Source organism: Silene latifolia, chromosome X (assembly GCF_048544455.1).
Source record: "Silene latifolia isolate original U9 population chromosome X, ASM4854445v1, whole genome shotgun sequence".
In the NCBI taxonomy this organism is placed as follows: domain Eukaryota; kingdom Viridiplantae; phylum Streptophyta; class Magnoliopsida; order Caryophyllales; family Caryophyllaceae; genus Silene; species Silene latifolia.
This window is the reverse complement of record NC_133537.1, coordinates 266,737,753-266,749,937: the sequence shown is the minus strand read 5'-3', so window position 1 is coordinate 266,749,937 and position 12,185 is coordinate 266,737,753. Positions and strand designations below refer to the sequence as shown.

Sequence of the window (12,185 nt, the reverse complement as noted above, 5' to 3'; positions counted from 1 at the left end):
CTTCTTTACTTGGCTCATCAAATGCCATATTATTAGGCTCAATTTAGGCCGCAACATTAGGCTTATCATAATGCCATGTTCTCGATCTCTGTCACCGGCAGTGTCTTTATGAGATGTCACATTCACTTCCACGAATGGATCAAATTTCATATCTCATTATACTGTTCAACATCAAGTGAACAAGAATCAATTCGCAAATAAATTTGCCTTTCAAAAAGACCGCTTTAAACTCATTTGCGGTTCAAAAACACAGCTGTGAACTTCTGGTTACTAGCATTTACACGTGGACTTCTGACCACTTACACTTATACAATATGAAAATATTGTGCTGATGAAACGGTGTTAAAATATTAAACACCTCTAAAACTTTGAACTTCAAGTCAAAGTTATAATATAGATATATATGCTCATCTTCATAAAATAAATTTTTAGAAACTTTAAATCCAAAATTATATAAATTGTACAAGACTAATAAAACTATTTACCATTCAAAGATCTCTTTGTATGAATCGTACGTAAAACAAAAATATATCAATACCTTTCATGTAAGTCTTCCCTTAATCTCTGCGAGGAATTATTTGGACCACAACTCCAAGTTTGGCGAGTTAACGTAATGATAATTTTATGTACCAAGCAAAGTAGTAACGTAATGTTTGTATAAACCAATTCAACAATAAAGAATGAAGAAAACATGACATTCATTTACAATTAATAACAACATTCACTAATTATTTATCATAAGTGAGGAAAACACGGCAAAAGAAGATCTCATAATTTTGCAATATGTCTTAGCATGCATTACTACACATCTACACACACATACCATAAGCGTGAAAGACCGATCAAGACTTTAAAGTCATAGTCAATTTACCCAATAAATTCCAAAGTGCCAAAATTTATGCTGTGATTTACGAAATTTCATGGACAATGATTAAAAGTTATTATTCAATTGCCAAACAATTACAAATAGTAAGAATCGCAAGGATTAAGTAGGTTAAATCTGATAAGAAATTATGACTAATACGGATTAGTCTGTACATATAACAAACATATGGACACCGCAATGGGTAAAACATAAATGGAAAACCATGAATAGTAACAAATTAAATGGTAACCATAATAATCAAAGACAATAACTAGAGACAATGTGTGTACTCATACGGCAGAACACAACCATTATAATCTACAAATGGTCAAAATTCAGTCTACATCAAATTATGAAATAATTTACCCATGCCCATAGTACAGTAAGAAGAAGGATTGTACGAAATAATAATAATAATGAAAATGATAATGATAATGATAATAATAACAATAATAACAAGTATTTTGTTTATTACAACCTACCACCTATATTCTAAGGTTTATATCCCAATTCCCACCGTAATTTATTCCTGATCATTAATTTACTTAATTCCCGACTCAATATGTAAATAAACCACAATTTGACGAGAGTACCCTTGTCATATTTCCCTAAAAAAAAAAAAAAAAAAAAAAAAAAAAAAAAAAAAAAAAAAAACTAACAGCCACCACCTCTCCTCAACTCCAACCACCAATTATAGTCACCACTTATCTTTTCCTATCCCTCCAACTACATTGCCTATCCCAACCCCGCCGATCACCCACAAACACCGTACAGCCCATCATGAACCACCCGACCACCAATTTACCACCACCAATGAAACCACTCTTACCCCGCCACCCTTTGCCTCTTATTTCACTACTAACCGCACTATGATGCCGGAAACCAGTCCACCATCACCAAACCGCCAAAAATTGATCACCTCATCCACCAAAAATCCTAAACATATCAAGCTTATGAATTAAAAAGCTTATGAATTTGGGTGACGTGGTGCCGAAGGTTATGACGTGAAGCGTTGAGCGCGATGATGCGATTAATCTGGAGATTATTGTGAGAACTAAGAGGATGAAAGGAGTAGGTGAATAATGCGCGTAACATCTTGTTTTTCTTCGATGCTCCAATGGCGGTGATTTTGCACTTTCAATTTGTTATTTATCATGTGGCTTGTTAATCTGATAGAAATTCGGGGATTTAGGGTTTGTGATTTGGGGGATGTGATAATTGATTTGGGAGTAATTTATTAAGGACACTTTTTTTTATGGTTTCTTAATTAGTATAGTGGTTGGTTTTGACAATGGAGGGGGAGGGAGAGGGAGAAACAATTTCAAGGTCTGGATTGAATATGTCGCTTTCAATGGTGGAAGATGGTGTTGGGCTGGACATCATGGTGGGAGGGAGAGTGGTGGTCATTTATTGGTGGAGATTGGTCAGGGACGGTTGTATTAGGGTGGGAGAGATTAATAACAAGGGTAAGTTGGTCATTTTATATTTTGTTCACTTAATGAGTCGGGATTTAAGTAAAATGATAAACGGGAATGAAATACGGTGGTAGTTGGGATATATACTGTGTAATGTAGGTGGTTATTTGTAATAAACAAAATACAAGGTGGTAGTTTGGAAAATACGGTAAATGTTAGGTGGTAGTTAACAATTTTCACTAATAACAATAACAATTACAAAAATAACAATTTTTTTTTTTGGTGAAATGTGAGAATTATATAAATAATAAAAAGATAATTACATTATGGTGATCATACACAAGATATCATTCTATAAGACGCATTCTAACAAGCCAATCTCGTTCTGCAAGATTCATCGTTGTTTTCTCTCGGGTTCGAACTCTTGATCTCGTATCCTCCAAAATTGTACCTGCCACAACTTCTGGACAAATCAGAACATTCTCATTCCTGCCTTTGTTTCTCTGTTGCCAGACCTGGTACAAGAGGCTCATCACCATAGCAATTTGTATTCCTCTCTGAAGTACAGTGCTTGTTCGATGCATGCACCAGTCCATCACATCCCTGACAGGAAACACCCAAGCAGTTTTCTTGTTCAGCTCCCGTACAATTCTTCTACTAGAAAGGCAATCACAAAACAAATGCTCAATATTTTCAGAACCTAGACCACACAGAGAGCATTTGTCCTCAATATCCACCCCAAAACTAGCTAATCTAGCAGCTGTATTCAAAGCCTCATGAGCAACCAGCCAACCCAAGAATTGGTGCTTGGGTAAAGCCCACCCATTCCAGACTGCCTTAACCCAGTGAGCTCTTGGCCTTGTCCCTCTTAACCAGGCATAACAACCAGCTGGAGTAAAACCTCCTGGTTGAACATTCCACTGTCCATTGACATAACCAGCCCTCATTTCGTCCTTAACCTTGCAAATTCTCCTCCATACCCAGCTTGAATTTGTACTAGGCTTGTATTCCATCCACTCCTGACCCTTAAGATAGTTACTTTGCACCCAATGTACCCAAATTGAGTCTCTTTGCGTAGATACCCAGTCAACCAACCTTCCTACCATGGCCTTATTCCAAGTTTCCTGATCCTTGGGCCCCAAACCTCCTTCTATCTTTAGGTCTACAAATAGTGTCCCATCCCACAAGAGGAGTCCTTCTATAATCTGAAGAGTTATCCCAGAGGAAGTTTCTACAAACTGCTTCAATGCTTTTGATGATTCCTTTGGGAATGACAAACATAGATGCCCAGTAAGAATGTAGAGAATTAAGCACACTCTTGACTATTACTAACCTTCCTGCATAGGAGAATTTTCTTGCCCCATACCCATGTATCCTAGCACATATTTTATCCACAAGGCACTCACAGTCTTGCTTTTTGAGTCGTGTAGTCTGGATTGGCATACCAAGGTATTTGAATGGGATGCTCTCTTCACTGAATCCGGATATCTGCAGTATCTCAGACTTTAATTGCTCTGGTACATTCCTGAAATAAGCACTAGACTTTGAGGCACTAACTTGCAGTCCAGTAGCATTAGAAAAAGTAGCAAATGACTGTAACAACAGCATCATAGAAGTGGCATCCCCTTTACTGAACAACATGACATCATCAGCAAACATTAGACTAGTAAGTCTTTGTTTCTTGCACATAGGATGGAACTTAAATTCATACTTTGATGAGGCATATTGCAGTGTACGAGTCAGATACTCCATACATAATGTGAAGATCAGAGGGGAGAGAGGATCCCCCTGTCTTAAGCCCCTCTTCCCCTGGAAGTAACCAAACATTTCACCATTTATAGAGAGTGAGAAAGTAGTTGTAGTTATGCATTGCATTATCATAGCTTTGAATTCAGGAGGGAAATGTAGCTCTTCCAAAAGATTCTCAACAAAACATCATTCCACTGTATCATAGGCCTTCTGCAGGTCTATTTTGAACATACACCTTGCAGAAGCATGAGGCCTTTCGTATAACCTGATCAGATCTTGGCAGATTAGTATATTCTCCTGGATGCTTCTCTGCTGTATAAAAGCTCCCTGGTTCTGTCCAACAATATGTGGTAACACTTCAGCTAGCCTGGAACATAGAAGTTTTGATATGACTTTGTACACAACACTACAACAAGCAATTGTCGGAATTGAAGCACACTCTTTGGCCTGTCACACTTGGGAATAAGTGTAACATTCGTGGAGTTAAATTGTTTAAGGAGCTGCCTACTCTGGAAGAAATCTTGAACTGCTCTTATAACATCCCCTCCTATTTCTCCCCAAGCGTCTTTAAAAAACTTGCTAGTGTATCCATCTGACCCTGGAGACTTAATGTCAGGAATACTAAATAGAGCCTCCTTAATTTCCTCCCCGATTCTGGTTTCCTCAGGCTATACAAAGTGGTCATCATTGCATACAGGGCCTTGAGCAATGATTCTCCTATGAATCTTCTTTTTTCTTTACTTGATCCTAGCAAATTTGATAGTAGTCAATAAATGCCTTCCGAATTTGCTCCCGAGTATCACACACCTTGCCATTCATGTCCTCAACCATTGCAACCTTATTCATATTCCTCCTCCTTTTCAAAGATACCATGAAAGTATGAACTGTTAGCATCCCCATCCTTAATCCATTGATGTTTAGACTTTTGAGAAAGAAAGCTTTCCCTGGCCTTAGATAACTCCTGCAGTTTAAGAGAGGCTTCATACTCTTCAAGTAATTTTTGCACATTAGTAGGATCCCTGTTAATCCCTTCCTGCAACCCCTCCACCTGTTTCTGAAGGATAGCAGCTGCATTCTCAATATCACTCAAGCACTCCTTATTCAACTCCTTAAGAACAACTTTCATATTCTTCAAATTTTTGCCAAATGAACATAGGAGTACCAAGAATCCAAAGATCCCAATTCTCCCTCACCAAAGGAATAAACTTCATTTGAACCACCCCACATGTTATAATATTTGAAGCTTCTTTTACCCGACTCGATTTGTGCTCTTTAACAGGCATGGTGTATGATCCAATAAACCCTCAGGCATGAAGTGTGCATATATATCAGTAAAAGAGTCACACCAATCTTGATTGACCAAGAATCTATCAATTCTACTATATATTCGTTCCTCAGGTTTCTGCTTATTGTTCCAGGTATACAAGGCCCCTACTGCAGCAATATCCACTACCCCACAATCAGCAAGACATCTTCTAAATGGTTCCATTTCACCAGCTGGAGTATTACCCCCCACTCTCTCTGAAACATTCAGTACACAGTTAAAGTCTCCTGCAATTGCCCATGGCCCAGTTACCAAATTCGCGTTCTTTCCCAAATTATCCCACAGAGGTTCTCTCTCATGATGTCCATTGAAGGCATACACCATGGTTAACCAGAAACTCCTCCTATCTACCAAGGAATCAACTTTCATATGTACATATTGAGCATTATATTCCAGCACATTTACCCTAAAACAACTTGGCTTCCAAATTATCCAAATGCGTCCTCCAGAATGATATCCAGAATTAGTAGTGATGCACCAATTAGAAAAACTACTAGAAGCCTTGTGAAAGGCCTTATTCTTTATTTTTGTTTCAAGTAAACCAAATAAACCTATATTATTAGCTTGCAAAAAAGTATTAATTTCTCTTTGTTTTCCTACTATATTCATCCCTCTAATGTTCCAAAAACCTATCCTATCCATTAGATAAAATAGTTTTTGATGCATTACCCATTTCATCACTGTTCCTTCTAGGAGGAGAGGCATCAACCTCCTTATAGGAGTAAGCTCCAAATGTCTCATTGCTATATCCCTCCTTTGGCCTCTCACAGCTATGCATCTTAACCAGCCTCTTTATTGGAGTATGGAACCCCACAACAGCTCTCCCATCCATAGGAGTAGTTTCCTGGACAGCTGGTTTTACAAGAGCCCTAGCAGGGACAATTACTTTCTGTACTGGCCTCCATACCTTCTTAATAGGTTGCTGGCTTGGTTTCTTAGGTTCCCCCTTCCTACAGTTCTCCTCTTCATGACCCATTCCTTGACATTTCTTACACGTTACAGGTTTCCATTCATACTCAATATCCACCTGAACCACTCCTCCATTTTCATCTTTAAAAGATATACTCTTTGGCAACTGTTGATCCACCTGCAGCTCCACCATAACCCTAGCATACCCTAGTCTTGTTCGTTCCTCTGTGGCCACATCGCACTTCACATATTTGCCTACCAAATTAGTGATCTTAGGAAGACCTTTGCCCCAGAATTTGAGAGGGAGTTTGTGTATCTTAATCCAGGCGGGCACAGATTTCACATTTTCCTTATTCATCTCCATGTCCTTCTCCCATGGCTTCACAATCATGGGTTTATTGTCAAAAAGGTAGTGCCCTGAACTTAGGACTTTTTCTTTCATCTCCAAGGTTTTAAATCGAACTAAGAATATCCCATTTGGCATGAAAGAAATTTTGTCGATGTTAAACTTTGTCCATATTCTCCTTATAAAACCTTCCACAATCTCCCATGGCGGGTTAGCGCCTAGGATAAAACACACTCTCGCCTGCTTCCAAAGATTTCTCTACTTCTTCTTCAACATCCTCAATTTGAATCGCAATATATCACCTTGCTCGCCTTCTTATCATCTTCAATGTTTTCAATTTCCTCGCCTCTCTGTTTCCTCATTTTGTTCGTGGGTTTTCTCCCCCTGTTCCAAACTGTCTTTCACATATTCCTCCTCCTCATCACTTTCTTCTATCTCCTCTTCAGTTTCTCCCTCCTCGTCCATCTCTACGACCAGTTCTGGTATGCCTACAATGTCATGAATCTTTTTGGATTTGCCTACCTCATCAACATCCGGTCCTGCGAGAACGGCATTAGGGTTACTATTTTCCATGTTTTCTACTTCTCCTACTAACGTATCATCGTCCTTATTCTTAACAGGGATACTCCTCCCTCTCATGTTCAATTCACGCTGTCGCTGTTGGCTAGTTTTCCTAGCCATAAGCAGTAAAACAATGGCGGCACAATAGCTAGTCGTTCATTCTCTCTCTATCTCTAGGTTTTTTTTGTAACAATAACAATTACAATAACAACAACAACAACAACAACAACAACAACAATAATAATAAGTAGGTTGTATTCGATGTAGAAATAATAATAATAATAATAATAATAATAATAATAATAATAATAATAATAATAATAATAATAATAATAATAATAATAATAATAATAATAATAATAATAATAATAATAATAATAATAATAATAATAATAATAATAATAATAATAATAATAATAATAATAATAATAATAATAATAATAATAATAATAATAATAATAATAATAATAATAATGGCTAGAGACTCGTGCTGATAACGTGTTGTGAAATAAAGACAGGAGAGAATAATAGAGAGAAGAAAAGAGAGACAGAACCGTATATTATTCCATTATGAGGGGGTATATATACACATACAATGAGGGTAGAGTTTTCATAAGATAATACACTCTATAATATTCTAAGATATGGACATCCATATAATATTAAACTATAATATTTCATAACAAGATGTGAATTGAAACTAAAATTAAGAGCCAACCTATATATAAGAAAAATACAAATTAACTCTATGTCTGGACAAGCAGACGTACATGATACATCATATGAATTAACGATAACAATAATGTGGAAACTCATTCATCAAAATCCAAATTAGGTAAAATAGATGAACGTTAATCACAATACCCTCTGATCAATCTCTGAAAAAAAATACTCGATGAACCTAATCAAACTACTAAAAATAAGCGAGGACATATCAAAAATAAAATCAAACCGCCAATACTAACCCAGAAATTAAAATTAGAATAATAGCATCCCAACATACAAAGGTTCAAGAAAAACAAGTATGAAACAGATCCAAATAATTCACATGTAAATAAATAATCAAAAACATAATAATTCACATGTCAATAAATAACTAAAATCATCAATCTTCATCACAAATTCAAAACAACACAATTAAATTAACAAATAACTTATTGTATCTGGTTGATTTCTTCAAAGGATGTAAAAACCAAGTATAATGATCAACCGGGTACAATAAGAATCAACCGGGTAAAGAAAATAAAAACTAAAATAAATAAATAAATAAATAAATAAATAGATGTAAATTGAGCATTAGGCAGGAATTGATAGAGTAAATTATAGTAGAAATAGTAAATTACTAAAGTAGTAGTAGGAAATTGGTGAAAGGAAATGAAGGTAAGAGAGGGAAAGAGGGAAAAAAGAGTGGGTGAGATGAAAAGGGTAAATGAAGTGATGAAGTATTGCATATGAAACACTGTTCCAGAAAAGCAACAGACAGATGGCAAACACAAAAGGAAAAAGGAGGGAGATAGAGAGAGAGAGAGAGAGAGAGAGAGAGAGAGAGAGAGAGAGAGAGAGAGAGAGAGGAAAGAAAAAAAACGAGAAACAGCGGAAATAATGACAAAGGGGAAAAATAGGCAAAAACACAAAAAAGTATTGTACTGGCAATAGTAACCACTCTTTAGTATTTTTAAAGAGTATGGAAAATGGCAGCTCTTTATAACCCATTTTATTAAATGATCATAGAAGTAATTCAATTGGCCTCATGGCCTTCCAGCTCTCGGTCTTTTAATTCACTACTGATGATACATTTCTTCTCTTTTTCATTTACCACAAAACCTTAAATTGAAGTTATCTTATAAAAGTTACGGAGTATATCAAAGCTCAGTTTATTCATCTAAGGTTACTTAACCTCTTTTAAGCTCTGCCCCTCATTGTTTTGCACATGAATCAGGAACTTTAAACATGTATCTTTTTCTTTCACCAATATTTTTCCAAACATAGAAATTTTAAGAAGAGAGTTTAATAAAATGTAGGTATTGTGGATTTTAATTAATATTACAATATAGAGGTGCCTAAACAAAGGGTTTAAAACATAAAATAACTAAAAAAGGATACATGTCATACCAAGACATAAGTTACGACTTAGTGTACAATTTAAGGATTTAAGGGTGAAAGTTCTGAGATGTTTAAGGTGTGAATTCTTATATGTTCTCTGGGTTTTTTTCACATGCGTGAATCACTAACAACTAATCTCTAATCCACTTTGTAAGTAAGTGGAAATTTTCAAACAACACTGTATTTACCTTATCTTTAACATCTAAAACATCACCAAAAAATGGTTTAAATTTTTAGAGTGCCAAACATTACAACCTGTGCGCAAATCAAGTTAACATTGACAACGGCTCATCACCTCCAATTCACAAACTTTCCTCACTGAAATTCAATTGTCAGCTATGATTAAAATACCAAGATCAATGTACTTGATAAATCAGAAAATGAATTCAAGTAAATATAAAATTATCTATTCATAATTGAGTTGAGCAAATAAGATAAGAGAATAGAAGTACCTCAACAACATAATTGTTACATATGAATATTAACCACCTGCTAATTTTGTCCTCCTTGACATGAGATTCCTTCATATATGTGTGTCTGTAGCCTTCTAGTATCTCCCTTATGGTGTCACAGTAATTAAGGTATGATAAATATCAACTACTCTGTATTATATATTGAAGGAATTCAGAAGATCGTGCAAACATGAACCCAAAAGCTCTAGGTGGTAGAATAAAACATAGACTTACACTAATGAAAGTGAATAGAGATATAGGACTAATGCCAATAATCTCAGCCAACCATTTCATCTTCCTATGCTATGTCGCTTCAGTTTAAATGAGGATAATTCACTTAATTAATACCAACTGGATACTCTTTTTTTGTTGCAATTAAAAAACTTGATCCGAAGGTTAAAAATAGAACCCATCAGGCATCAGACTCAGACTTAACAAATAATTAAAAAACATTAACTTAGCATGGATTATCGAAATTAAAGGCACAATATAATAGAATAAAACTTGGAACATTTGGATTTACCTTTAGAAGGGGTTTCAAAAGGTTGGATCTGAAACTATCTAATATCAAGGTGTGCACTTTTCAATGAAACAGAAAGGCTTTGTACCAAGAAATTAACTTGTAAAATTGTGTATTAGCTAATATGAACCCGAGACCTTCATGGTAATTTTGTGTCTTTGAGCACAGCTACATTTGTCTCGACTTGTATAACATGGGCTTCTGCCCCCAATCTTATATTGCCAAGCGCCTAAGCATGATCAAAATTGTTGTATACCTCATTCTTTTTTTTTTGGCATGTGTGTTGACATCCTTTTACAAGGCACAATTTCATCATAAATATTATGATCAGTGGGGTAAATGTTATAGTTCTGCCCCTTCCCTCCTTTTTTTATAATCCAAACAAAAAGTTAATGTCACCTAATCTAAATTCCCTGTCATATGTTGCAGACTTGCAATAGTTACCCGGATATATTTCTTATTTTACTATCTCAAACAAAAGGGATCTCACTTTAATGCTAAATACAGGAGCCAATAGTTATTCAAGTGCATAACCTCTTGTAAAGCCAATCCATTTAAGCATCAAAACAATTGATGCCTAGATAACTGTCATGCGGAAACTACATATAGCGAAGCGGAAACCATATCATATCAAGGAGAATATCGTCGTCCCGTAAACTTCTGAAAATAATATCAGCATGGGTTTTTTAACCAGTTAAAAACCAGGCGAATGAATCCAAGCACACTAATAAAAAAACAATACAATCAATTATCGTCTTATCCTATCGGACAAATCTTTAATTGCCACTAAAAAAACCCTGGAAATAATAAATCCTCTAAAATATAGCAAGCCAAAGGTAAATTGATTAGAGTATACGTTTTCAATAACATTATAACATAGTCGCCTACTAAGTCAAAACTAAAAAATTGAGGTAACATTCATTAGAGTGAGAGGTTGGGAGAAAATTATGAAGATTGATAATAAAACAAAAAGCGCATGATGAATAGTTAACACGATGCAACTTCAAAAAAAAAAACAAATAATAAAAGATTGCATAAAAACTTTACAACAAACAGGGTGGAAGAAATTATGTAGCAATTGCATGTGAGATTTTGAGTAAAAAATCAATGATGTATTTATAAGACGGATAAAATCAATCGTCAAGGGATAAAATACACTTACAAATGTTATTCAATGGAACTTAACAGCTACTAAAACACATTTTCAATAATGAAGGAGGAGCTCAGAAGGTGATGTGATTGGGGAGTCGAGGAGGTATTGAAGAAGTTACTGAAATGACTAATGCTTTTATTTATTTGATTCATTTTTAACTGATGGGTTTTTGTTTCTTTCGTATATTAGATGGTTTCTTGGCTGTATAGAAGAGAGGTAATTAGAGGGTTTGCGTGATGCCACGTCGGATTATGCTAACTTGTATGTCTTACCTAGCTTGTAGAGGTATAGTGTCGTTCAAATGGAGTCCTTTTTTTTAGACAAACATGTACTATTTTATATAGACTATAAAAAAGGAGCGTACATCGAATTCGATACAACAATACAAATTACAAAACAAATATAGGGGAATTACATACCCTTAAACTACTAGACATTACACTAACCGAACTAAAATTACAAGCGAAACTAATGAAACTGAAATACGACATTTCTTAAAGGGTGGATGATAATAATCCTCGAACTGGAGCAAGTCGGCCTCCTTACGTTTTGACCTTTTAACTGCAACAACATTATCTGTGTACCTGCAAAAAAAAAAAGGTAAGCTATTGACAGAAACCGATGATCTCTTCTCCAAGATAACAGTAGACGTAACCATTCGACCCCGGCGAATGGAATGCTTTTGTAACACCCTCATCTACCAAGGAGCCTTAACAAGACCTTCCCTAGCAGATAAGGGCGTTAACATCTCGGTTGCCCGAGAAAAGTAATGATCAAATGTCGATAAA

At 35.5% G+C, this 12,185-nt stretch overlaps 2 protein-coding genes across 2 annotated transcripts; both read right to left on the bottom strand.

Moving 5' to 3' along the window:
- Nucleotides 1–2,627: 2,627 nt before the first annotated feature.
- Nucleotides 2,628–3,386, bottom strand: LOC141620067 (uncharacterized). The gene has a single exon (XM_074437034.1). It carries the CDS (start codon nt 3,384–3,386, stop codon nt 2,628–2,630), a length of 759 nt encoding a protein of 252 aa, XP_074293135.1.
- Nucleotides 3,387–5,278: 1,892 nt separating this feature from the next.
- Nucleotides 5,279–6,653, bottom strand: LOC141620066 (uncharacterized). The gene is made up of 2 exons (XM_074437033.1): nt 6,023–6,653; nt 5,279–5,904 (listed from the first exon to the last, which is right to left on the bottom strand). The coding sequence occupies exons 1-2, from the start codon at nt 6,651–6,653 to the stop codon at nt 5,279–5,281; spliced, it is 1,257 nt and encodes a 418-aa protein (XP_074293134.1).
- Nucleotides 6,654–12,185: the final 5,532 nt, after the last annotated feature.

What these genes read in the sequence shown, in the direction of transcription:
- LOC141620067 (XM_074437034.1), bottom strand. Translation starts at nt 3,386, where the DNA reads ATGGTAGGAAGGTTGGTTGACTGGGTATCTACGCAAAGAGACTCAATT.
- LOC141620066 (XM_074437033.1), bottom strand. Translation starts at nt 6,653, where the DNA reads ATGATTGTGAAGCCATGGGAGAAGGACATGGAGATGAATAAGGAAAAT. An exon ending in AAGGAACAGTGATGAAATGG is followed by an intron (nt 5,905 to 6,022) that starts GTAATGCATCAA and finishes CTAATAATATAG; the next exon opens with GTTTATTTGGTTTACTTGAA.